Below are 27,927 nucleotides of genomic sequence, written 5' to 3' on the forward strand. Positions count from 1 at the left end.
CAGGACACAGGATTTTTATGAGCTAGGCCAAGTTCGTAACATCAGACTAACATCAGGCAAATGACAATTTTAACTCGAGCCCAAACAAGCAAACAAACAAACAAACAAAAAAACATTTATTTTGAAGGCTTTTATTTGGGTAGATGATAAAAGGAATTTAAATATAAATAACATTCACAGACTTTTTCATATGAAAATACTTTTTTTTAAACATTTAATATATCTAGTTTTAAAAACAAGTACACTGAAAGAATGACTGCGCTGACGGGCGTGCTTTTTGCGTCCATTAAATGAATACTTTGATTATACTCACCCTGTGTGTTTGTCACCTTCCTCCACAGTGAATGAAGAAAATAGACCTTTAATTTCTTCAATTCATCAAGGATTAACAGCAAAAAAATAAAATCAGGTTTATAAACTCCTACACAGCTCTGACAGTATAATGCTTCTTGTATTCAATCCATGTACAAAACACACACACACACACACACACACACACACACACACTTGCACGCCAGGTGAGTTACAAGCTTAAGGTGTATAGTTGTATACAGTCTCATGCACAAACGACACGCACACATCGTTCACACATGTGTGAACTCAGCTGTGTTGAACACCAGGTAGTCCTTGGTAGTGCATTCCTTGGTAGTGCAAGGCTGTTTATCCCGTAAGACAAGTGTTTTAAATCAGCACAAAAGTGTGTTTGGATGTAATGAGGACACAGACTGGATACAACAATTAAGGCACTTGGATTATACTCTTGAGAACTGTGTTGTTTTAGTTTTCTGTTGTTAATCCCTGCACCCCTATTCTAGCATTTTCTTTTGTTTCTTGTTTTTGGAGTCTTCATTTCTTCATTCACCGTGTAGAAAAATGACACACACACACACACACACGTGCGCGCTTGCACACGCCCACACACACACGCGCACTCGCAAGAACTCAAGGCATCACACCGGGTGAGTAATGGATCAATCGTTTTGGGGGTGAAGTATTCTTGTAACGACAAGCTGAGGCTGAACGAAGGGCCTCTATATTTTCTCATAAAACCACCATGTCAAAATAAATCCATCAAAGTCCTATAGTATATATTATCTATTGCACGTATTTCCACCACATAATTATATGTCCCATGTCTTGTCAAATTGAACACAGGATATTAAGGCAGCTTATTCACACTGTCAATGTTCCTACAGAAATCACCGTCATATGATTCCTGATGCGATTCCTCAAAGCGTCTTGAACAAACATTTCAATTTGTGCTTTCCAAGTAATATCGCTCATCTTTTGCTGCATAAAAATGCATTAAACATTATATGAGATTACACTAATTCTTCACATTTTGCATAAAACAGAATCAGCAGCTGAAAGGAGACAAACCCATATGGAAAACAGAACTAGTGGAGCCTGGAAGAATGAATGAATGAGTAACATACACAGTAGCCTACAGTAATGCCTTGTCACAAGGCATTAGCAGAGGCCAGTGTGACAAGCTGATACATATTATGCATGTCAAACGTGTTCCTGTGTATTGTCATACTCATTCTACATGGAGGATAAAGTACATCTTATCATTTCTTTCTCTATGGCCATAATGGGCATGAAATGGGGAAGAGTGAGTGGGCCCAGGCTAGAGATGGAGATTTCAATTGAATTCACTGCCAATCAGTTTAGACTAGAGTCTAGTCTCAAAATGGAAAGACATCAACAAAACACAATAGTTGATAGTACTGTAAGCCAAAGGTACAGCAACAGTGAAAGAAGATGACTTAATTCTCCCCAGTATCTTTAATAAATATAAAGCTACCCATATCTATTCATACCGAAGAGCTATGGACATTTTGTGTATTAGTGCTCTGATAACTTTCCTTAACGAGCTAATATCTCCCTTTAGGACCAGGCAGTATATCACCAAGTGATCAACCAACTGTTTTGTTCAATCCTTCCCGTTCCTGGCCGCCGACGGCACATCCCAGTGGAGAGAGAGCTTGGGGTCGAGCAGGAGGCTCAGCAGCGCTTGTTCTTCAGCACATTGAGGGCTTTCTGGTTCTTGGTCTTGAAGGCCATGACGAAGTGGTGCGGGGCGATCTTCCCCCGCCCGTCCTCGTCCACGTGGCCCATGAAGACGTAGTTCAAGCCTGGTGGGGTCACACACACATAGCCTGAATGCAGTGGCGGAGCGGCAGAGACATTCAGGCAAGGCCACACGTCAGCATCTCCTCCACCGAGCAGCACGTCTGCATTCCATATGTTTAGCATGCACGTATCTCGACACGTCGCATGTCATAAACATATGGAACGAGTGACTCAGGTCAATCTGGACAGTGAGTTGTGCCGCTCACCTTCACGCCCCTGGCGTAAGCTTTCCGTGGAAAGAGCTCGACGCCATCGCTGCGACGAAGGCAAACTCAGAGTCCTTACGCTATTCAGAACAGTCTGATTAACACACAGCCTTATTAACATTAGAGATGTAACCAATGCCATATATTCCTTCCTGATACCGTTTCCGATATAACTTGCATATCGGTGTACCGATCCGATACCAGTATGTACAAATAGAACCACTGATCTCAGAATAAATACAAATTAATAAAACAGCCAAAATACAAAATAATTGATTACTGTAAATCAACATGTGATACATTACGTGGTATCAGACTGGCATACTGGCTGATACTAGCATTTTAAGGAGTATCAGCAGCTTTTCCGTTACTGGTATCTACTTCAAATGGTAAACAGTTAACCGGTAAAACTCACCTCGTCTGACGAACGGACACTTCTTGCACAAGATGACAAGTTTGGTGCTCATGGTCTTGCCAGCCTGCTGGATGGCCAAGGTGCCCTCTTTGTAGACGTTGATGATGGAGATAGTGACGAACATACTGCCTCCTCGCATCACTGCTGTGATGACTGTCCCAGTTATTACTGTCACACACGCATACACGCACACACAGAGAGAGGATGGAGATTTGTGATTGTTTTCATACTATCAGACTTGTTGGCATGAAAGAGAGAATCATCCAGCTAACTGAGAAGCAGTCAAGATGAATTAATAGTCCCCCCCAGGTGTGTATAATAGCTGCTAAAGTCATAGCAGGTTGAATGTAGTTTCAAAGACAGCTAAACACATTGCCAAAGATATCAGAAACTGGTCATGTGAAGGGTTGTGATTATTGCACAGGCATGTATCCACCAACAAATGTATTGTGTAACGGCTGAATGCCTTCAACAGATTGTTGAGTAGATTTTTAAATTGCCATATACGGTAGTCTGCTCTCACAAACAACCTTTCAGATGATTTATTTAAAGTGCACACTAGTAGTCTGATGAACGTATTTCAGCTACTGCGACGTGAGGTGTTGTGAGCTTGTAGGATGTAGGTCCATAAATAGTTCTTATATAGATATATTTGACACCCTCTTGTAGGCATGTAACGATTCACTCAACTCATGATACGATTCGAATCACGATTTTCACAATATTTTTAAACACAAAATTATTTCCCAGACATTTCTTTTCTTACACAAATCCAGTATTTTCTTTCTCTTTCAATTGTCTTCTTTATGCTCTTTTCAATACAATACAATACAATACAATTATTTTACAAAGATCCTTTTCATCTCTTTTTACGCACCCGCTGCCACTGTGCGATTCTAATTTAATCACGATTTAAATTGTTACCAGTTTGAAACGATTTTAATCGATTTACGATATATCGTTACATGCCTACCCTCTTGCCATTGCAGTCCTTTACCTACAGTAAAATGTGTGATGCAACATATGGTACTTAAAGTACCTTATGTTGCATCACACATTTTGGTACCGTACTTTACCGTACCGTACTTTATTGCGTCTGCAAACTGCATCACACTAGCTAGCTTGTCCACATCTGCCACCACCACCATTGCCAGCCTGCCCTCATTTCCTAGTCAAATCTGTGTGATCTCTCTTTGAAATGCCAATCTCACAACATGTGGTAAACATCCCCTGCAGGAAAAAACCTTACAGACGAGAGCAGTGAACCAAGCACTGAATCGACACGTTCATTTGCCAGCCGCTTACCTACAGTCAGAGGGTGTTCGTGTCTGTTTGCGTGCGTGCATGCTGTGTGTGTGTTTACTCTGGGGGTAACTATGTCCTGCACACTCGTACACCTCGTGACAGACTATCAAGGACGCTTTTGAGATGTAAAAACTAAAAAGGCAGATCAAAGCCAGCAATGCATGTTGGACTGTCAAAAGAAAACAATATTTTGGACTGTAAGCTGCAAATACAATGATGGCCAACACTGATGTGAATCTTGGACTATCTGTTCTCCATTTCGGATTCATGCTCCTCACTATACTGCCTGTCTAAGAAGTTATGTTATCTACAATGTCTAGAAGAGTGAGTAAACTACAAAGTTGATAGCAAGTTCAGGCACTACTGCCAGTTGTAACTGCCAGTGCCGTGGCTTTCTTAGTCTTACCAAAGTTGCTGGAGCAGTAATTGCTCTCCAGAGTTCCTCGTCTCTTGCATTTCTGCTGGCACAGGGCTACGGAATACTTAAGGGCTGTAGAGACACAGAAAAAGAACATCAAGTAACTGCCAGTGATGCAATCAGATCTGGTAATGTTGGACCCACTGTGGTCTTTTGGCGTACTACGTTCGAGGATGTACTGAAAGGTACGCGTGTTCCCGATTTAAAACCTGGTTAGCTATTACTTAGGAGAGGCCCTCTCAATGTTAGGCTCTCCATTTTCATAGACACTGACTGTACCACATGTAGCCGATGCTTAAAGTGGAGCGAGCATGCGGATAACATCTGTTTTTAGAGCAGAGGATCTTGGAACTCCTATAGGGGAGAACCAAAAATATAACGACCGTTATTCTTAGTGGAGGCAAAGGAGACAAAGATGATAAGCCAACGAAAAAGATCAATCACAGTATATGACATCATTGTGGGTGGGAGGCACTAAAATAAATAACCAGGCTTGACGAAGGATTTGGTATAAAGACAAGAAGCTGTGATTCATCTGTTTGATGTGTGCATAACCCCCCCACAACAACCAACAACACTGTGTGTAAGTGTGGGTGGGCAGGAACATCTGCGCTTATATTACATGAGGATACCTAATTGTGCGCACATCGACAGTGGTTGCTAGGCCAAAGACATTACATTTTGCCCTGCCGACAACAGAAAATGTGGTACTTTTTAAGTATATTTTGATGTCTTTTGTACTCTTACACCAGACTTTGACTTACTGAGTATTTCTACACTGCAGTATTGATGCTTTTACTTTTTAAAGAATGCAGTACTTATTCGACCACTGGTGAGGGGATAAGCGGCGCTACCTACGTATAGGCCTGGTGGTCACTGGCTGTGTGGTGGTTGTGGGGGCCACTGTTGTGATGGGAAACTTCTTGGGTCTGAACTTGTAGTGTCCAATGAAGCCATCTGCCGTCAGGCTGAGGTCAGACAGGAACTGGACCAGAAGGTGGTTCCCCTCTGAAAACACTGGGCTGCAGAGAAAGAAAAACATTCATGGTGAGTTGGTGAGATGAACTCCAATCTGGGAACTCACCTGCAAAAAAAGGAGAAAAAGAAAAACAGCGCCCTCTTTTAGAATCTGTTCTTGAGAGATTACATGAACCTCAGCATTCCTATTCTGGAGCCAACATTCTACGATGGTGTGTAATGTGTATGTGAACAGCATAGTATCACCTACGCTGGGGGACTGTCTCCACAATATTTCCCAATCCTCTTGGCGTCATTGATTTCTGGACCATTGAAAATGGAGACGTGATCATAGCGGCAGTAGTTATCTCTTTCCACGTCAAACTTCTCAAACTTCACCTCTATAATCTGCAAACAGAGGACAAGCCACAAAAAGGATATCCTGTGTCACAAACAGTTATATTAGTCTAGACTATTTGATTAAAAGGAGTGCCCTATAATTTTCCTGGGTGGAGAGTTGTTCCAAAACCATTACACACATGGCTCTCTGAAAAAGGAAATGTCAATGCAATCTTAGAAAATTATTAATAGAAGGCTACATAATAAGCAAATACTGTAGGCCTATTACATACATTTAAAACATCGTAACTAACTTCTTTGTTGTCAAAATGCCACTTCTTTGATTAACTGGATTCTCTATGTAGCAACTGCTGAATGATATATCTTTTCCGATAAAGAATCAAACCCTGATATTGTTATGATATTGTTGAAATGAGTTAAATTCACATAACAATCTCTGACCTGGTTCTTTGGTGCTACTATGTGCCAGGAGCATGTAACCCCAGCGGGATAATCCTTCTCTGGCCAGTTGGGAGTCTTAAAGGACCCTGAGGGCTTGTCCAGGCGACCGCCACAGTACTGGTCCCCTGGGAGAGAAACATATCATGGTGAAAATCTGGCTAATTGATTAATTCATTGATTGATTGTCTGATTGGATTGGATTTTAATTAATAAAGAAGACAAACAATTCCAAAGGATATGACACTTGATTCCAAAAAGTCCCTGAAGGCATGAGTGATGTGTACGTTTGTAGATGACATAATCCTGTAATTTAACACTTGCCTACCACAATCAGTGCTCTCCTTTTTTATAACGAGCAGCTTAATGAGTTGCTTACTCTCTTTGGTCCCCTGTGTACTGAGCTCGTAAAAAAAAGCCTTCTGCGTGCCTCTGATCCCATCAAGCATCTGAGAGACATCATTTCAAAACCACATATGTTGTTTCTACTTTCTACTGGCGAGCACTGAGATCTGTCAGTGGCAGCAAAAAAAAACGTGGCAGCATTTACTTTGAAACTTGCACTTTAAATCGATGTTTTTGGCTCTCCGGCAAGTAGGCTACAACCTAACCACAGTGACAGAAATAGATACGTAACAAATGGAGGACTTGTTGTGTTCTGCAGTTTTGACAACTCACTGGGACAGTGTGACAACGTTCTATGAACTACCATCTGTTGTGTGAGAGACATGGTCCATTACAGCTGTCAACTCCTTGGTCAGTAATGGTTACAGATAGGAAGGTAATTCCACAGGTATGCCATTAAAATTCCATACAAAACAGTGGGCAAGACTTCTCGACACCAGAGAATGGAACAGAAATGGTTCAACTCTGACTGATACTGACCTGTCCCTTCCAGCTCTACAAAAAAAAGCAAAAAAAGAATTCCCATGAGAAATTCCACGTCATACTGTGAGAATTGTTGAGATCTTCCTTGCCTTTTCATCCAGATTCTGCAGCCTTAAATCAACTCATCTGGTGTAAAAGGGAAGCCAGGGGGGGGGAAATAAACCTATACTTCCCCTTTACGGTGCTATTAAGTGATATATTATGAAAAAAATTGAACTTTTTAGAAAGGTGTAAATGTATGGCCATGATTAGCAATCTTAACATGCTCAGCTATGACCTCTCTGGGCCAGCTCATGTTTAACAGCCTTGTAAATTTGCTGACCCTCTGACACGGTCAGAGGGTCAGACTGTATCAGATTGTTTTACTGGCGGCACGTTGTATCTGTGGTTCTGTACAGTGTACAACATGCTTTGTTAGAGGCATAATATACTGTACATATAGTAACTGCAGTTCAGTGTGGAATGCATGCTTTGGATTCAATATCCCTAACAGTTATTGAAAGGAGGGTGGACACTGTCCTTCTGTTTTTAAGCAGGGGAAACGGGGGTCACATTGGTGATTGATCCTGTGCCAGCAGGGGCATACGTACGTGGCTCAGTGTGTATGTGAACCTTGCACCCACACTATTCCAACAGTAACATTTAAGTTAAGTAAATGTCACATTCATTTTCTCTTCTCTACAACCATATCCATGATCCACCTATAGTGCTTACCTCTCTCGTGCGGGTTAGCTGCAGAGTAGACTGCGTAGAAGCCACTCCCAGCAGTGTTGGCATCGGATACCATCTGAATGAGCATCTTGTTGCCCGTGGAAACCAGTGCGCCGGGTCTGAATGTCCCACAGAAGCGCCCGAGTCTCTGACCACTCACATGGCCACTGTAGACATCCACATAATCATAGCGACACATGTTGTCACTCTCCAGGTCAATGTAGCGGAATGATAGCACCACTACTTTGCCCTCAGGGACCTAGACAATGGATTCACAAAGAATATCAAGGTCCTTTCAAGTGGATTACAAGGATCATAATAACATGCCAGTTGTATCTAGAATTATTAGTCTACCTAGAAACATGAAGGTAACCTATTATTGCTGATTGAATAGACAGACCATGTTTACCATGCTTGACTTTTTAACAATAGGTATAGACTATTTAATAACAAGATCTGCTCCTGTGGAGCTATACTTTTCCACTAATCAGTGCAGCCATGTTATCAGCTTGACACTTTAAATGCAAACTAACTACTGCCTTTAGTGGTACTGGTAGGCTAACTGTGTGGCAAGGATAAAGTTGGGCTGTTGATTTATTCCCACATATAGTGCCTTTGACATCTTTGTCGAGTGGACTAGGAATTTGATCACATCAAAACATTTCAAGTTGGACTCACAGTAATCCTCCAGACACATTTGGTATTTGGGGGGTACACCCCTGGGTACCCCTGGCTCCCGATGACGCCCGAATCATCCCCTGTGATATTTCCGCCGCACGTGAATGTTTGTCTAGGGGGGGAAAGAATGTTTCTATTTTCTTTTCAACATCTCTAAAATGTAACCAGTAGAGTAGACACAAAACAGCTATACACATTTTACAGGCAGCCTTAGAAAACATAATAATTATCCTCGCCATGCGCCATGCGTCTTGAGTAGAAGCAGTGGTGCCAACTGCAGATTACTCTCTAAATAACTCCAGATTGGACTGACAACTGACGCTGTTCCTCGCTCCGTAGCCTACCTTACAAAATACGATCATACGGATGATAAAGGATCATTGACACCTAATTGCTCATTCATAAAGGCTTTAAAGTATATTAAAATATGAATAAAAGTATACCTCCTTTGAGTCTGTGCACAGACCTCTGTCAAAAACAGTAGAATCCATGCGCAAAAAAGACTGCATATCCTCCACATTGTAGGGCTAACGGAGTCCCGTGGCATAGATGACATTGTGTTCAGTATAGCTCAAAACGGTGGGGAAAAGTACCCGGGCCAAAAGTTCCTGGAGTGGAGGGAGTTTCAGTGACTGCAAACTGGAGCAGATGAATATAGCGTTTGTTCTGTGAGGAAGGAGGGAGGGAGCACAGGCAGGCAGCTGCCTTTTCCCAAAAACCTGCGATAAAAGACGCACTGGAGGGGTGTGGGGGGTCTCTCTACTGTAGACTACTGCACCTGGCATGCACTGTGCAAACCTGCAAGGGCCGGGGTGGCATGAAGAAACTTGATTTTATTAATAGATTATGCCTACTTAAGTTGTATTGACACATCAACATGGGCTAGCTGATATGGTTGGAATATGACCAGGTTCGTGGCAGATATAGCCTAAGGGGAAATCAAGAGTAGGCCAATTTAAATGTTGGACCAGAAATCCGTAATATGACTGAGGATGTTTAATTAAACTCTTTCAATACAAATAAAATATGTCATCAAATACACTGGCACTGGCCCATTTATGAGCCCATGCCAAGTAATTGGCTTATGCCAAATAATTCTAGAGGCCTGTTGATACAGACAAAAGCAGAGAGAGAGAGAGAGAGAGAGAGAGAGAGAGAGAGAGAGAGAGAGAGAGAGAGAGAGAGGTGGCACCACCTGCTGGATCTCAGAGATTAATTATCTATTTACCTAATAATAGGTTGTACTTGTACAGTCACAGTAGCATGCTTAATTTAATTGAGCCTAAGCATTTATTTTGAGTATGATATTTTATGCAGTAAAAAAAACACTTAATTATTGATGATCTGCCAGTCAGTGATGATCATGGGTACACCACCAGGGGGAGTTCCTGTCAGTTGCTGGGGTCCGGGGACCCCCGTTAGGCTACTGGCTGGGGGTCCCAGAGATAGAAATGCCACTAAATGGGGGTCCGCAGTCTAATACATGTCAAACTATAGCCCTGATTCCATTTCCACTTACTTCTTTAATCTACATTTAATAGTTTAATAGTCTGAAGATTGGAAAAAATGAGTATCCTGAAGCGACCTGAAAATACATTTTGTTTAATTGCGAATTCAGTGAGCACTTACTATGAGACCTAGCAGATCATGTCTGTCTGTCTGTCTGTGTGTGTGTGTCCGTGTGTCCCCCCTTTGTGCCCATATATGGAGCTGAGTGATTTGTTTGTGATTGATGCAACACACTCCATATTTGGACGTATAGCTGCTTTGGGGACTACTTATATGGTTATGGCTAAGTTAAAAACTTAACTTAAAAATAACTTAACTTAAAAAAATAATAACTTAAAAATAAATCTTAAAAAAAACCAAATATGTACGAGCTGCGTTCGCTTCCCGCGTTTGCGCGTCTTACTGGTAATATATAGAGTATATAGTGACAAACCTAGCTTTTACTGAACAAACACGTCGTAATGACTATCCGAATAGCAGATTATTTTAACCAAAGAAACCCAATTTGCCCTAATGTAAAGATCGATGTTTCCGCGTTTGATTTGCTTGACTAGTGGGCGTCCAGTTCTTCTCTTCTTATCGGTGATCGATTTTTATTTCAGTAAAACAAAAGATGGCGGACCGAACGTCTGCTGGCTCTCAGAAAGCTAGCGCTAAGGTGAATTAATCTTCAACATGTATACTGCCTTCTACTTATCTAACGTTATAGAGTGAACATTAGCGGTGTTGAGCTCTGTTCATCGCGACAATCTCCGCCTTTGTAGCTCTCAGACTAGAGTTAACAGTAGAAAACCACCGCTGTTAGCCGCTAACATTTAGCCACACTAGCTATGTTAAGCTAAGCTAACGCTCGCTGTAGCAGTCAGGCCATGTCCAATTCCACTGCATGGTTATTAACCCAAGTAGAAAAAGTCAACAGTTCCCACATAGCCTACTGGGAGCGTGTAGCGTTGTAGATAGTAGATGTATTGTGACATTAGTGAGCATTTTTGTTTGGGATTTTAAACGTGACAATTGGTTGTTTTTGTGAATGTTAACTGCAGCGCCGCCGTGTCCACAATGCCATTGACCGCCAAGCAGCACAGCAGCAGTTGGCTAATGGCTAGGCCGCTGTCAATGTCTGCATTAACTGCAGTCATGCTGTGTTTATATTTACATGCATATCTGTCTGCCGGGCTATCTGTATTAACAGTCAGCAATGTTACATTTTTTTTTATTAATTGAACAAGGTGGACCCTCTTGTAAACAAGTGTAATGCTTTATTGGGTCGTCCACTCACAGTTAACAGTCTTTGTATTGAGTTGTGCTTGAATTGTACTGTAATTCTGCAAACTGTTAATAAATATTTCAATCAATCAAACAAACCATGGTGTGTTTACATGAATTCAGGCGCTGCTGGAGAGCAAGCTCAAGTCCTTCAGCATTGGAAAAATGGCAGTTGCGAAGAGAACCCTGAGTAAAAAGGAACAGGACGAGATTAAGAAAAAGGTAAATCATGTTAGAGTACAGAAAGGAAATGTAAACACAATCTATAAAATATAGATTAGGACTATATTCAAGCAGACACACATTGACACAAATACAGCTGGAACACCACATTTGAATTTGAATGAGTAATCTCTCCTGATTAGCTGAAATTTGATGACCCACCTGCAAATGTATTTTCTTTAATATTATTCTGTTATTGATCACTTTATATAGTAATGATTACTGTCAGAATATAGTGCTTTAACCTTAACAAAGTATCACATGTACCCTACCTTTAAATCTTAAATTTTTCAGTAAAATCCCACCTAGTACTTGGACCACTTTTGTCCATCTACCATACGGATGCTGGGTTTCAAGTGGTTATCCACTTGAACCCCAGTATCCATATTCTGGCGGGAACATAAGCCAGAAATTGCAGATCTATAAGCTCACATAGTATCACAGCATAATATTGGCTTTAGAAGTTAAAGTACAGACCCAACCCACTCCAGTTCACAAAGTCCAGAGGTTTTAAGTGGTTCAAAATGCATCCCATTGTTGAAACACATCACTTGCCTGTCAGAGGTTTTGATATTGGTATTTGATCTGTGTGCAGGAGGATGAGCGTGCAGCGGCAGAGATTTATGAAGAGTTTCTTGCTGCCTTTGAGGGAGGAACGGATGGCAAAGTCAAGGCCTTTGTCCGCGGTGGTATTGCAAATGCATCAAAAGGTAAAAGGGCTTCTGATATTTAGGCGACGACACATAGTTTCCATGTGGGGAATAATCATGTGTACCATACATCATGAAGCACAATCTTAGCAACGCAAAATGTTAGCTTTGTGTTATAGTTAAGAAATGATGATGGTATTGATTATATAATTGTATATATTTTCTATACTGTAAACATTGTCGCTTTCGGGCAGACTTTTAACGTAATTGAAAAAACAACCTGTGGTCCAATTGAGCCAATATAGTTATTATGTAGTCACAAACTGTTAATTGGTTAAATCTTTATAAAGCACATAGAGCCGTAATCATTTTAGAAGTACAAGGAAAATGGAAGACATATCGCTCACATGTGATGAGTTGTAAGCTTATAGAGCTGAGCTGATACTTTTGCATGACAATTTGTGTAGCAATTTTATGTATTTTCTGCATGTTTTGTCTCTTGCAACAATGGATGTATTTTGGTAAAAAAAACAAATTTCCATTTTGTACAAAGATTTGACCTTGAAGTTAATCTGTGTTTGCTTACAGAGGAAGCTGCAGCTGATGAGAAGAAAGGAAAGCTTTACAAGCCCAAGTCACGATTTGAAACCCCAAACAAACAGCAGCAGCAGCAACAGCAACAACAACAACAACAGCAACAAAGTTTTTTGCCACTGGAAACCCCACCCCAGTTTTTACAATTGGATAAAAGACATGTATGTAAAATCAGAACTTGCTGTCAGTACTAATTTCTTAGCGGTGGCTGTGACTCAGGGGTAGAGTGGCTGGATGGCAACCGCAAGGTTGCTAGTTCGAACCCGGGCTCCCCCAGAGTTAGTTTCGAAGTGTCCTTGAGCAAGACACTGAACCCCCAATTGCTCCTGATTTGCTGGTTGGTGCCTTGCATGGTTTCTGCCGCTATCAGTGTATGAATGTGTGTGTGAATGGGTGAATGTAATGCACAATCTATATAAAGCACCTTGAATTCTAAATCAGTGAACAAGACTAGTGAATTTCTCATTGCTCATGCTGGCTCCTATGTCCATCTTTCAGACACCGAAAAAAGCCACAGAAAAGGAGAAAAAGAAGAGCAACCTGGAGCTTTTCAAAGAAGAACTTAAACAGTAAGCATTGTCACGTCCATCTTTTGGTTTGCTGTTTTGAGTGTTTTCTACACTAGGTTGTATATAAATGCAAATTATACCATTATATAGTTATTGTGTAATTGGTTGGCATTTTGCTGAGTGTAAATATCAACCAGTTTAGCACTCCAAAGGCACCCACTCACCTTATTTATCTTAACTGTAATTTGGCAATTACCACTGCCAGCCGTTCCTAAAAAGTATTTTCTTCTTCCTCTCTCCCTTATAATCATGAATATTAATAATAAAACTGTGGTATAAAGGAAATCATACGCTCATGGTCATGCTATACAATCTAATGTTAGCACGGGTGTGCTGATCTATGACCACAGCACACCAGTGTCAATCTTTCACATAGCACTCCCTGTCATGCATTATTGTTTATTTATATTTTACCCGTTTATATGCATGTTTGCTGTCTTACAGAATACAGGAAGAAAGGGATGAAAGACACAAGCTGAAAGGCCGCGTCAGTCGCTTTGAACCTCTGTCTGTGGATGGGCGACGCTCGTGTAAGTTTTCACGCTGCATGAACAAACCATCTACCATCAGTCCCGACCATTCTAGTCGGGACTGAAGCTGCATTCACACGGGATCTGGCAAGCGGCAGACGGCAAACCGGAAATCATTTTAGTGGACGGGAGCAGGACGGTAAACGGCACGGCAGCCAGAACCGCCGACAATCACGACAGACGGCATCAATGCCGTTTGCCGTCTGCCTGATTCCATATTGTGAATGCAGAATTACTGTCCTCCACCTGCTATGCTGCTTAGTGCTTTGCCCCCTTCCCACCGCGCTTTCGATTGCCCCCGGAAACAAAATTTATACTGCTTTTCTGCTTCTTTTAGCGGATGGTTCTTCAAGAAGAAACCGTCCGTCCAGTGGTAATTTTGAATTAATATGGTGGCTTTGAATATCTTCATCTTGCCAACAATGTGTATTGTTCCATCAGACAGCTTTAAGAAAAGCACGCTCTCTTTTCTGTCTCTGCAGTTCTGGATGACTCCGCACCAGGTTCCCATGATGTCGGCGACCCGTCAACCACTAACCTGTATCTAGGAAACATCAACCCACAGGTGAATTTGGGTTTCATAATGCACAATAAAGGAAACCAGAAAGCACTAGTTTTGATACCCTTCGCTACACCCCACCCCAAACGAAAACTGATTGATACTGTTTGGCCCTCTGTCATTTCCTCGTATTTGTAGTTTGTTTAAATTATGTCATGCACATTTGTCCATGTCATGCATCTCAATGGGTGAGAAGGACAGCTTGCCGTGTCTCCTCGCTGCTAACGTGCCTATTGGACAAGGACGGGTTGGGGAGGGACTTAGCGAAGGGCTAATTGTAGAGTGGAAGTTTATTTACTGTCCTTGAAATAATAATAACTAGACCTTACCTTACCCAGAACACCAAAGGATGTACAGTGTGTGTAATTCATGCGATGTAATAGATCACATTACTGATTGGGAAGGAATTGTCTATCCTGATGCAAATGGGGCGTGGCCTATATGGGGAGATACATCACCCAAGGAGTCCAGGGAAAGTGACATTTTATAAGAGTTATAAGGTGAAATGTAAAGTGGGCTGTTATAGCGCCACCATGAGGCCAACTGATGTAATTATTTATTACATTTACTTTAATAATTATTATGAACCTCCCCTCAAAGTGTTCTAACTGTAGCGCTGACGGTTTCTGAGGGAAAAATACTTGTGAGTTGTGAGTTTTTGCATTTTCCCATGTAAGTGGATGGGTAATTTAATGCACTAATAACTTAATTATTAATAATTAATTTGTTAAAGTGAAAAAAAGGCTTCATTAAGACCTCCGTAATATTATGGTCAATGCCTGTGTGAAAAGTGTTTGGTGCAGCCAGTGAGGAGATACGACAGTGTTTCTTACAGACAGACAGACATTCAGACATTGAGGGAATTATAGTATGATAGTATGATAATAATAAATAATAGAGGTCCACAGGTAACGATGCATTCATCAGGAAAGATCCTAATTGGATGTCTTCAATGCGCATTCTACCGAACCATAAAACCACTGGATCAAAAACAATGCATGGATTTTTATGAACAACCAAACAACGCTTCCCTCCTAAAATCCTCCCATGTTGCAACACATCTCTGTGTCTGTGTTGTCTGGTAGATGAACGAGGAGATGTTGTGTCAGGAGTTCGGCCGCTACGGCCCCCTGGCCAGCGTGAAGATCATGTGGCCCAGGACGGACGAGGAGAGGGCCCGGGAGAGGAACTGTGGCTTCGTGGCCTTCATGAACAGGAGGGATGCTGAGCGAGCGCTCAAGAATCTAAATGGTACCAAGCTGCTCTCTTCCCTATCTCTCTTCTCTATTAACCCATTTAGGCCTGACCTCGAAATTAAAAAAAGAAAAAAATCTAAATCCTCCAGTTTTCTGAAATAAATATTTTCACGATTTTTCAAAAATAGCAGACCTACAAGCTCCTAGCGCACCACTCGGTGGCGCGCTATGAGCTTGTAGATCTGCTATTTTTCAATAGCTATATTATAACCTAATGCTAACACCAAAAAGGGGCTCCTGCCCAAAATGGGTTAATAAAAACAAGTTTTTACTGACTCCCATTTGTTGTTTAATCTCTCCCAATTAAATTTAATTAACGTGTTCCTCCCTTCCCTACTACTAACTACAGGAAAGATGATTATGAACTTTGAAATGAAGCTCGGATGGGGAAAAGGCGTGCCCATCCCGCCGCACCCAATCTACATCCCTCCTGCCATGATGGAGCACACGCTCCCTCCGCCGCCCTCTGGCCTGCCCTTCAACGCACAGCCGCGCGAGAGGCTGAAGAACCCCAACGCGGCCCTTCTCCCGCCGCCCAAAAACAAGGAGGAGTTTGACAAGGTAACTTGGCACGACAGCCTAGGGTTATTTGTTATGGGTTGAGTCAGTGTTCATGTTGATGGTAAGCTGTTAGGTCTTTATAAGGCAAGGTTTCTCTAGCTCTTAGATTCTGTGAGTATTGGCTTTGTATGCCGTTGACTGAACTATAGTAGATGTGCACTTTTACTCAAAAGGGTGGGCTGAGTGGATTACTGTAAATGTATGGGGATTTGCTTAGTGCAACAGAGAGGTGTGTATGCTTAGTTCATCGATGGTAAGTGTGTGTAATATAGGCTGTTGTGGCCTTGGAATGGCTGATATTCCATACACTGCAGGTATTCCATACACAGCCATAGAACTGCTTTATTCATAGGATACTTCCAACTGCTTTATTCATTCAAATGAATTCCTGTGACTGGTGGTCAGCTCTTGCAATACAGTATAAAATCCATTTTGTAAAAGAAAAGACGAAAAAAAAGCCTCCACTTTTCCACAAGTTTCACACAGGCCACATTCTCTGTACTGCAATATAGACATTATTTCAGTGAGCACATTAAATTGCCAGGTGCAATTGGCCCGCACTAAGCTCAATTCACCTGGCAATTGGTGATTATAAGAAGGAAGTGACTGTGGGCCACATGAAGCTTATGGGGAAAAGTGTTGAGCTTGGAAATTATCTGACCACGAGTAGCAGCAATTACTGTAACTATTGGGTTACACAGACCGTGACAAATTAGAATGGGGTGAATCCTCAAGAAAATGCCGTTTTCTATGGCTGTGTATGGAATACATGCAATGTATGTTATATATTAGCCATTCTAGGGTTAGGGTATTACAAATGTTTAGAGTTTTGAGTGAAGGATTTATTGACCATTTTATAAAACTGACAGCAGTAAAGGAAAGTTGTTGTCTCTTTGCAGTTTTCAATGCATTTTTATATTTTTCACCTGTTGCCTTTTAACAATACTCACATATTCTATGTTTATTATCTGATGTGACTTCATATACAGACTCTGTCGCAAGCCATAGTCAAAGTGGTTATCCCAACAGAAAGGTACATGTTTTTCTTTTGTTTTAATTGGTGTAAAATTTTAGAAAAACAAAAACCCATAACAAAGCAAAAAGTTTGATCAATTTGATCACTGCATGCTACAGGGGGCTGTTCTGTATGGGTGAGCAATAGTTGAGCAAGTGTACACATGTCTGGTTAGGAATACACCCACAGTTAAAGCAGCACTATGTAGTTTGGGGTATCAGTGGCCACTTTGGACAGAAATTGGACGTCTTTGACTTCATCACACAAGAGTCTCTGCATGTCCGACTAAGACTAAAGACAGAAGACTAAATAGGACTACGACTAATGGTGTGTTATTCAAAAGACTAAGACTAAATCAAAATATTGTGAAAATATTAACACTGCTCTCCCCTATTACATAGTATTTTAGTCAAGCCCCTGAGTATATATTTATGGAAGGACGTTATTGATTAGACTTGAAATGCTATATAGTTGTTAAAAATGTACATAGTGCCGCTTTAACACAACATCCTGTACTATGTCTAATTTTGTCTATATATTAGGGCTGTCAACAAATAGAAAAAAATCAAACGTATGTATATACTTTTTAAATAAACAGATTCTAAAATGTATGTTAACACATTTAGTACATAACACGTCCTGAAACGTCATAAGGATTGGAACCGAGAGGTGCCTTAGACGTCTGTGGACGTCCTAGCGACGTCCAAACGACGCGGGGCGAGATAATAATATTCAGAATAATTCCTTTTTTTTTTTTTGGCATTTCGCTTTTCGCTTGCCGTATGCTAACGCTCTGTGAAACTATTAGCTTGTCATTGACTCCCATGTTAGCGCGGCGGAAAGAATGACTCGTATCTCCTGATCCAGGGTCTATCTAAAGAAAGCGGACAAATAGACAATTTTTCCTCTTGTACTGCCGTTTGTCCTGCACCTGGGCTAGAGTGGAGGTGCATGCTCTATTTCCTTTGCTATCTAAAGAAAGCACCACTGTCTCTCTGCTTTGTGACGTTGTTGTGTGGCCCTGGGTTACTGTAACCTTGCACAGCAGAGATCACAGTGCTGTACGGCTGTGACGGGTTAAGGCCGGTCCACTATATGCATAGACGGGAATTACATCACTTTCATTGATTAAAAATGAAAATGTAGGTCAACCTGAAACGAGCAATCGGTGTGATAATGATGGCACAACCCAAGTCGGCCTCAGCGAGTGGAATTTTAACACTGAGCAGTCAAAAAAAGACATACATTTTCTTGTGTATATAGGCCTACTTTAATTAATTTCCGCTTTTATTTAAACCTGTATGAATATTATATTCGATATTACATTATCGAATTAAATTGTTATTACATTGTGAATAATTCAATTGATCGCCGAGAGAACACATTCTCTTTAAATTAGTTTTTTGACATCAGTATTTTTATTTGTTTAGTTACCAATATCTAGCTTTGTCAGATCCATTAAATAATTTTTTTAAATTAAATAAAATGCACAAATATACATATTTGAGAAGTTTTGAACGCTTAAAAGAAATATCCAGATGTCATTTTTGGCCAATTTTGACAGCCCTACTAATTCAGCTCATAATTATACATTGTTAAATATGAGCGTAGTTGAATGTAGTTGTCAATGTAGTTTTGTTTTTTAAACCAAGATCAAGATAAGATTTCTATATCACAATTACCCCTCCATATGTCCAAAACTCATACTTCTGTCATAGTTTGAACAGCTACATGGTGATATCACACATTCATAGCCTAGTTGTTCTGAATCCATATATATGAGATGCTGCTCTCTGACTATTGCTCATTCAGACTGTCCGCCCCCTTGGCCTCTGTCACTCCATCGGGGGCTCAGTAAACCTGGCCCCTGGCCGCAAATCCCAAAACCGCCCATTATTTAGTCTATATGACCTTTGACATTGGCCTTGGTGAGCAGCACACGTTGAACTGTCTGCAGCAGCGAGGGACCTGAAAAGCAACATGGGATGGATTGGGAAAGTATACAGAATTTTACACCGCCATTGCATTGGTACGGTCGGCTCCAATATAAGTAAATGTGATCTGTGTTGTCAAATGAAAGACATCCTTGTTTTGTTGGCCACTTTAGCTAGTTCTGTCCAACTCGCACCATACCGTTAGTTCTTCCCAGACCTGTCAAAGTCTCTGCGGAGCTGTAGTCATACCATTTGCACCGTCTTCAGTGCAAATGAACCAGTAGATGTCCTGTTTAGCCTATTTAGGCCAACAATCCTATACTGCTTGGGTTCTTCACTTCACATTAGTCAGGAATGGAGAGTGGGCATTGAAAAGGTACTGTATTTGTGGACGTGGTCTGTAAATACAATCTCTCAGCAATGTCCCTCATATTCTCCCCCATCTTGTTCAGCTTCATTGTCCCCATTCTGTGTAAATGCATCTTAGGAGGTAGATGCCTAGGAAAGGGGTCCAGGCAGGGCAGAGGAATTGACAATAAATTAGTTGGACTACATTTTATCATTAATATATCTTTTTAATTCTTAAGAATCCAGTTTTTAAGTTCTAGCATTGCAAAATAATATCTCATAATGAAAAGATTTTATTTGTATTCTCTGTACCTTTTTATGTTCTCTGTGTGAAGCTTTAATAGGCCCAGAGGCATAGTCAAGGTTAACAAAGGTTTTGGGTATGAGTCGAGTCCGGCTACTCTGAATCCGTTTGCTTAACTGTGTTTTTCTTATAGGAATTTGCTCTCTCTCATCCACCGAATGATCGAGTTTGTGGTGCGTGAGGGCCCAATGTTTGAAGCTATGATTATGAACAGAGAAATCAACAACCCCATGTACAGGTGAGTGTAACACTGCAGCTCATGTTTCTTTATTATGCTGTTTTCTCACTGGCAGCTACAAAGTGACAGGCTACAAGCCAGTGTCAATGGAAGCCACCGACATGAGCATATTAACTGACAGACACTTCAAAAGCTTCAAAATAAAGTTGAGCTGGCTTCACCTTTTTTCAGTGATCGAAAGATGGAGTGAAGCATCAATCATATTTTTCCTTACCCCTTTCCATTCACCTTGTCTCCTTCCTCCAAATTCTGGCTTGCAAGTTGTAATGAGTGAAAAACAACGTTTAGTTCCTTGTTTTCTATTTTTCTTGCTCGTCGCTCCAACACACATACGTACGCTTGATGACAACGAGCTGTCAACAAGTGTTTGTATCTGCTAGTGTGAACTGTGAACGCAGCACTAATACAGGTTGTCATTTTTTGTTTTGCAAGGTATTGATGAGTCTTTATATTCCAGGTTTCTATTTGAAAACCAGAGTCCAGCACATGTGTACTATCGGTGGAAGCTGTACTCCATATTACAGGTGTGATATCTGTTAAAAATGTTCCCGTGTACATTCGGGCTAGGGTACCAAGTTACCAAGTTAGAAACGGATACTTGTATTGTTGAAGCCCAGCATGCATCGATTTGGTCTCGTAGACTAATTATCCCTCATGTGTCAACGTGTACAGGGAGAAGCTCCAACCAAATGGCGCACAGAGGACTTCCGGATGTTTAAGAATGGGTCTTTCTGGCGCCCTCCCCCTCTGAACCCATACCTCCATGGTCCTTACGACGATGGAGAGGAAGGAGGAGTAGAAGAAGATGAGGAGGATTCTACCAAGAAAGGCTCCTTAAAAGAAGAGTACAGTCCTTTATTATTATTATTATTGTCAAATACTTGTGTAGCAGCTAGTGTAGCTTACAATATGTCTAGATCACGGTTTCCCAAACAGTGGGTGCAATCCGCAAACAAATCTTAAATGCAACGCGAATAGACTTGTGCGCTTGTAGATCTGCTATTGTTTCTAGTTTGGGTCTCGGGTAAACGTCTAATCTCTCTTTTGGGTCTCGACCTGAAAAGTTTGGGAACCACTGATCTAAACTATCCTTGTTTAGTTTTTTCCTCTTCACTGTCATTTGGTGCTGCTGTTGCTTGACCTCCCTCTCTCATCCGTGCAGCGAGCGTGATAAACTAGAGGAGATGCTGCGGGCTCTGACCCCCAGGAAGGGGGACATCGCAGAGGCCATGCTGTTTTGTCTCACTCATGCCGAAGCCGCAGAGGAGATAGTGGAGTGCATTACGGAGTCCCTTTCCATTCTTAAAACCCCCCTCCCAAAAAAGGCAAGACATTCAACCTTTAGTGTGTTATCTGCCATGGTTTGATAAAAATGTATTATATTAATTATTTGTATATATATTTACAGCATTTAACCCGAGCTGAATAACATTTCCCCCCCTCTTCCTCTTTTTCAGATTGCACGGTTATATCTGGTTTCAGATGTGTTGTATAACTCTTCAGCCAAAGTAGCCAATGCATCTTACTACAGAAAATTGTAAGTTATGAAAAATGTAGGAAATGTTGTGTGCAAGACAAAGACACACTTATTGTACTTTTATCTAATTACCTCAAATGTAAACTTTTACCTATACCCTCTACAGTTTCGAGGCCAAGCTCTGTCAGATCTTTGCAGACCTCAATTCAACGTACAAATCGATACAGGGTCACCTCCAGTCTGAGAATTTCAAGGTACCAGATACTAGTGCTGCAACTATGAATTATCAACTGTTTAACAACTTGACCCTATTTTATGTTAAGGTACAAGTACAACAGTGTCTCACAACAGTTGCTAAAATAGCAATCTTGCGTTGCAAGCTTGTAGATATTTTGGCTATTTTTTATAATCTTTTTTTAAGTCGACTGTTGCACTCCTACCAGATATTCTTCAAATACTGATCATAAGAACAAATATATACACAATTGACATGTCATTCCTTGTTTCTGAACATTGCTGTGGTGTTGTCTTCCTCTGCATTGCAGCAACGGGTAATGGCGTGTTTCCGGGCGTGGGAAGACTGGGCTGTTTACCCAGATCCCTTCCTAATCAAACTGCAGAACATCTTCCTGGGTCTGGTCAACCTGGCAGCAGAAAAAGAGCCCCTGCCCCTTCCCATTGTACTAGTGGAGGTCAGTAACCTTAACCTACCTCACCTTTGTACACTTTCAAAGACTGCAGTCACTTGCAGTACATCATAATTTGTGTGCTATGTTGTTGTTTTTTTAGACTGAGCCAACAGAGGACATTGATGGAGCCCCCATTGGGGAGTTTGTAGACGGGGCTCCACTGGAGGATGTAGATGGGATACCCATAGATGCGGTGATCATGGATGGTGCCCCCTTCGATGGAGCCCCACTGGATGATCTAGATGGAGTCCCTATCAAGCCCATGGAGGAGGACATAGATGGAGTACCTTGTAAGTGGTGCTGAGACCAAGCTGTATTGACTCCTGACTCATGCAAATACATTTGAAACGCCACATTTGATCTATCTCTAAGATGTTGTCTTTGACCAACGAAAACACATATTTTCCCAAACACACTTGAAAATGGATACATTTTAAAACGCTGATCTCACTCGTGCTGTGGTTCGCACGGGGAAAACGGCCTTTTCAAAAATACTGATGCTACCCAAACTCGAGCTAAATATCCAATATTGTGGAGAAATGTATTTTAATGTTCACCATCTCCTTTGCTACAGTATTCGTGTCTTGGTCTCCTTTGCTACATTATTCTTGTTTTGGTAGTTCACAGCTGTTTGTACAACAGATTTCAGCAAGGACAACTGCCAAGATTACCAACTGTGCAGAAATCCGTGCGCATGCATCAATGAAAGAGATCTGTCTGTTCTGGCATTACAGCAACATTTGTAGGAAAGGACCTGAAAAGGGCTCAAAGTCCACATGGCCTTAGTAGTTGCTTAAACCCATGAAATGTGGTCATATATGGCTGACTGTAGTGAATGGACTTTAATTATGTACATCTTTCTTACAGTGGACCACTCCAAAGAGGCAGCCTTCAAAGTAGCACCCTCTAAGTGGGAGGCAGTGGATGAGGCTGAGTTGGAAGCTCAAGGTGAGACCATAGCAAATATCCTTTCGATATGAAGATGGGCCTGTATGCCATAACAATTAGAATTCCAATATGTATACATTGTTGCCATCTATTGCATGTTTCTTGTGGTGCTCATTTTCATCTTTGCCGATTCAGCTGTGACCACTTCAAAATGGGAGATATTTGAGCCACCAGAAGAAACAAAAAAGTGAGTTTAATTGCATATTTCTTTGGCGGAATGGTTTCCCCGGTGAGTCTGTTAATCTGTTTTATCGTTTTACATAAACTTGATTTCATCCTCTGCAGGGATGAGGATGAGAGTGATGATGACGACAGGAGTCCGCGCTCCGAGGATCCTCAGAGTTACTTCAACCCCATCAGAGATGACTCGGACACAAAAACCAAGTACTCTGAAATGAACGAAGAGAAACGCACCAAGCTGAGAGAGATAGAGGTAATGTCCCACACTGTTCCAACTTCCAAGTCTCCCGTATTGCACACACATGGGGTGGGCCATTCTTGGATCTATTTAAGGCCCGTACACAATCATACATACAGTATTGAACACATAGACATACTATTGTGTAGCAGACTTTAAGTCCACTTACGCTACGAGTTCTGACAGCAAACTGTGCACAAACGGAGGTTGTGAATGTGTGATAAAACCGCTCCAAATGTGATTGAAACAATTCCAGTTTCTCGATGTTGGACCCGGTTTCTCTGGATCCCAACCCTAGCCTAAAGCACCTTCCATACACTTCTTCCAACGCTTAAAAGTCGTTTATTTATTTTTTTCACCCAAGGTTAAAGTCATGAAGTTCCAGGATGAGCTGGAGTCGGGGAAGAGGCCGAAGAAGGCAGGCCAAAGCATTCAGGAACAAGTGGAACACTACAGGGACAAACTATTACAGAAGGTACTATCCACTCAGCCTGATGCTATGATTGTATATGGGGGGGGGGGGGGGGGGGGTCTGAGAATGTTGCAAGTGGGTCCCCAAATAATTGGCAGAACAGAAAATGTTTTATGTAGAAACGATAGCATGGTGTTTTTTGTCTTTAAAACCTAGAAATAGTTTCCATTGTGATACAGATAAATCGGAGCTTAGAGTCTTCGTTCCATTTAGCCAAGCTTTAACACAATAATTGATCATTAAAATAAACATGCTCTGAAAATGCATGCACCCATCTGACCGCTCAAGTGTTCAGATGGGTGGGCCTGCAAATGGTCTCTCGAGTAGGCCCTGATCCAGAAACGGTTGAGAACCGCTGCTGTAGATGGGAACCAATCCGCAAGCCACCTCTCACTGTCCTTTCACTGTGTCCCTGGCCTCCTCTCACTGTCCTTTCACTGTGTCCCTGGCCTCCTCTCACTGTCCTTTCACTGTGTCCCTGGCCTCCTCTCACTGTCCTTTCACTGTGTCCCTGGCCTCCTCTCACTGTCCTTTCACTGTGTCCCTGGCCTCCTCTCACTGTCCTTTCACTGTGTCCCTGGCCTCCTCTCACTGTCCTTTCACTGTGTCCCTGGTCTCCTCTCACTGTCCTTTCACTGTGTCCCTGGCCTCCTCTCACTGTCATTTCACTGTGTCCCTGGCCTCCTCTCACTGTCCTTTCACTGTGTCCCTGGCCTCCTCTCACTGTCCTTTCACTGTGTCCCTGGCCTCCTCTCACTGTCCTTTCACTGTGTCCCTGGCCTCCTCTCACTGTCCTTTCACTGTGTCCCTGGCCTCCTCTCACTGTCCTTTCACTGTGTCCCTGGCCTCCTCTCACTGTCCTTTCACTGTGTCCCTGGCCTCCTCTCACTGTCCTTTCACTGTGTCCCTGGCCTCCTCTCACTGTCCTTTCACTGTGTCCCTGGCCTCCTCTCACTGTCCTTTCACTGTGTCCCTGGCCTCCTCTCACTGTCCTTTCACTGTGTCCCTGGCCTCCTCTCACTGTCCTTTCACTGTGTCCCTGGCCTCCTCTCACTGTCCTTTCACTGTGTCCCTGGCCTCCTCTCACTGTCATTTCACTGTCCCTGGCCTCCTCTCACTGTCATTTCACTGTGCCTGGCCACCTCTCACTGTCATTTCACTGTGTCCCTGGCCTCCTCTCACTGTCATTTCACTGTGTCCCTGGCCTCCTCTCACTGTCATTTCACTGTGCCTGGCCACCTCTCACTGTCATTTCACTGTCCCTGGCCTCCTCTCACTGTCATTTCACTGTCCCTGGCCTCCTCTCACTGTCATTTCACTGTCCCTGGCTTCCACTGTGTCCCTCCAGGAAAAAGAGAAGGAGAAACTTGAACGGGAGAAAGAGAGGGATGAAAAAGAGAAGAAGAAGACGGAGACCCGCCTGAAAGAGCTGAAGAAAGAGAAAGAGAAGGAGGACACGCCGACCAGAAAAGAAAGGTTAGACAAAAATGTTTAATAGAACCTGTCGTACTATAAGTGGGACCATCAAAGTGCACATGGGGAATTGGCAATGAACAACTAACTGTAAGGGAAGAAAATGGGCCAAAAGAATGATGTTCTCATGACGTATGTTTTTCTTTTGTTGATATATAGTATGACTTATTAGACAAAGCAGCAACGGTTAAAATGACTTTGTGCACGATTTTATTGAATGAAGACAAACTTGACATGTTGAAATGCATTATGCTTCTCTTCTTTCAATAAATAAATCAATTCAACAGTGTATTCTTGCAAGTCGCTGTCATCCCATGACATCTTTTTAATATACTACCAACAATTTAGCATGTTTCTGACATAGCATGACTGATGATGTAATTATAGTATGACACCATGACTGTGTATGAGTATGAAACATAGCTATGTACGTTTCTGACAACATGACAAATCTTTGATTTATTTCTTCCATGTCATATATATTTTTTTATTACATGGAATTATGGCAATCATGACAGCATGAATGTGTAGGATTTGTTTAATTTTTCCGACAATGTGGTATTTCTATTCTGTTCTGGTATATTTTGACACACGTGTCGCCCTCTGGTTGCTAGGAAACGACGTCACAGTGGGTCTCCCAGCCCAACACGGAGCGGTACCAGACGAGGCCGTTCGCCTTCACCCCGCTCAGAGAGGTCGGAGCGCTCCAACGAGAGGTCTGAACGCTCCTACTCTAAAGACGTGGTGTCTTCTCGTTCCACCCACAAAGACTCCCCTCGCTCCAGCAACAAAAAGTCCTCCAAGAGGTAAGATGCTCGTTAATCATGGAATCTGAAGTCAAGTTATGCTTTATTTGCAGCAGCTGAACTCACCAAGTAGCAATTAAGAACCAGACCAGAGCCATTATTTTACTTTTTTGACGTTATCTGTATTGGCAATTATGCAGACGAGTTTTACCTGGAGTCCCAATTAAAGAAATTTCAGAACCTTTCAGAATAATCTAAAAATGTCAGATCTATACAAGCTCACAACACGTTTCAAACGGATAGAAACTCTTGCACGTTTTGACAATATAAGTCAAAACATTAGAAATCGGTGGACTCTGGCGTAGGTTGGGCTGTAGTAGTAATTTTGATTTATCATGTTTGTCCTGCTCAGGTCTCCCTCATCACCTCGCACACCCAAACGGTCCAGGAGGTCGCGGTCCAGGACACCCAAGAAATCAACTAAGAAGTCCCGTTCCAAATCCAGGTCGCCACACCGGTCTCACAAAAAATCAAAGAAGAACAAACACTGACTAATCACAACCCTAACCCTCAACTGTCCTCCAAGACCAGCCTATGTCCCTCCCTTCCGTTCTACTTCTCTGCGCTGTGTTGTATAAAGATTGACTGGCTGGGCAGGCCGACGGGACCTGTCTGAATGTTTCTTTCATGTGAAGACGAGGGGAGAGTTTTGGTTGCCATGTTGAGTATGAAATGGATTGCTGTTTTATATTGTAAAAAAAGATAAAAGATATTGCGCCTGTGTGTCCTATCTCTCATCATCGCCCAATGAAATTCATCCACATGGTAGACCACGCCTGTGCAGTGTGACGATGACTCTAGTCTTATAACCATACTGTCATTTTCTGTTTTTGTAGTTCACATTAAAAAATAATTCCTAATAAAATGGGCTCATGTTTTGTAAAAGCTCATCTGATCAGTTAATTTGCTTCCAAATGCACATATTAGAACGGAATGATGTACATATTAATTTTAATTTTTAAATAAGGATTTATTTTTCCAATTTTCTTTGAGATCAAGTAATGCATTGCAATCTGTTTTCATAATTTTATGATTTATCGTCAAACCATGAAAAACTTCATACTATAGTTATGATGTAAAAAAAGAAACCATGAAAAACCACGTGATTATTTTTAATTGTCAAACCATAAACTACATACTATAGTAAGCCCTTCTTGGTTTTCATCCTTATTTTATTATCAAACCACGAAAAACTACATGTTTTTCATGGATCTCTATTCCATGAAAACTACATGCATATACCAGTAAGTACTAAGTGCTACAAAAATGATGAAAAACGGCGTGCCATAGTATGCCGTACGATATGGGCTATAGCCCACGGTCCGAAATTTCTGCAATCTTTCCGCAACACTCCGTAATTCCTCCGCAATACTACGCAATAAAAAAAAAATCAAAAAACATCGGCTATAACCTATCGTTTTTTCCGCAACACTCCGCAATTCCTCCGCAATACTCCAATAAACCAATTACCAAAGTAGGCTTTCTAATTACACAACTCGCCTTTGTTTTGATGTGTAGCAAAAACGTTCTTTTTATTCACGGCATACTATAGCGCGCCGTTTTTCATCATTTTTGAG

The 27,927-nt window shown here is 41.7% G+C and overlaps 2 protein-coding genes across 4 annotated transcripts; one reads left to right on the plus strand and one right to left on the minus strand.

Moving 5' to 3' along the window:
- Positions 1-115: 115 nt before the first annotated feature.
- Positions 116-9,179, minus strand: pcolce2b (procollagen C-endopeptidase enhancer 2b). Its single transcript, XM_080793551.1, has 9 exons — positions 8,956-9,179; positions 8,513-8,624; positions 7,838-8,093; positions 6,239-6,363; positions 5,709-5,845; positions 5,339-5,502; positions 4,469-4,552; positions 2,758-2,925; positions 116-2,138 (listed from the first exon to the last, which is right to left on the minus strand). The coding sequence occupies exons 1-9, from the start codon at positions 9,066-9,068 to the stop codon at positions 2,008-2,010; spliced, it is 1,290 nt and encodes a 429-aa protein (XP_080649677.1). The 5' UTR covers positions 9,069-9,179; the 3' UTR covers positions 116-2,007.
- Positions 9,180-10,634: 1,455 nt separating this feature from the next.
- Positions 10,635-27,513, plus strand: u2surp (U2 snRNP-associated SURP domain containing; the record flags this gene model as incomplete). 3 transcript variants are annotated; one of them, XM_080794123.1, is made up of 26 exons in its annotated part: positions 10,635-10,679; positions 11,411-11,509; positions 12,105-12,219; positions 12,748-12,914; positions 13,252-13,322; positions 13,767-13,852; positions 14,190-14,225; positions 14,335-14,417; positions 15,497-15,662; positions 16,017-16,228; positions 17,218-17,261; positions 19,963-20,067; positions 20,525-20,591; positions 20,740-20,912; positions 21,230-21,392; positions 21,525-21,604; positions 21,711-21,798; positions 22,090-22,236; positions 22,334-22,523; positions 23,101-23,181; positions 23,317-23,368; positions 23,467-23,614; positions 23,964-24,074; positions 25,420-25,547; positions 26,159-26,350; positions 26,703-27,513. In XM_080794123.1, 26 exons carry the CDS (start codon positions 10,635-10,637, stop codon positions 26,839-26,841), a joined length of 2,988 nt encoding a protein of 995 aa, XP_080650249.1. In that variant the 3' UTR covers positions 26,842-27,513. The 3 variants fall into 3 exon arrangements, with proteins under 3 accessions (XP_080650249.1, XP_080650250.1, XP_080650251.1); XM_080794124.1 differs by lacking the exon at positions 14,190-14,225; XM_080794125.1 differs by lacking the exons at positions 10,635-10,679; positions 11,411-11,509; positions 12,105-12,219; ... (5 more) ...; positions 15,497-15,662; positions 17,218-17,261 and having other exon boundaries at positions 16,100-16,228; positions 26,703-27,510.
- Between the last annotated feature and the right edge of the window lie 414 nt (positions 27,514-27,927).

Source organism: Protomyctophum bolini (genome assembly GCF_963924005.1).
Source record: "Protomyctophum bolini genome assembly, chromosome: 21".
NCBI classification, from domain to species: domain Eukaryota; kingdom Metazoa; phylum Chordata; class Actinopteri; order Myctophiformes; family Myctophidae; genus Protomyctophum; species Protomyctophum bolini.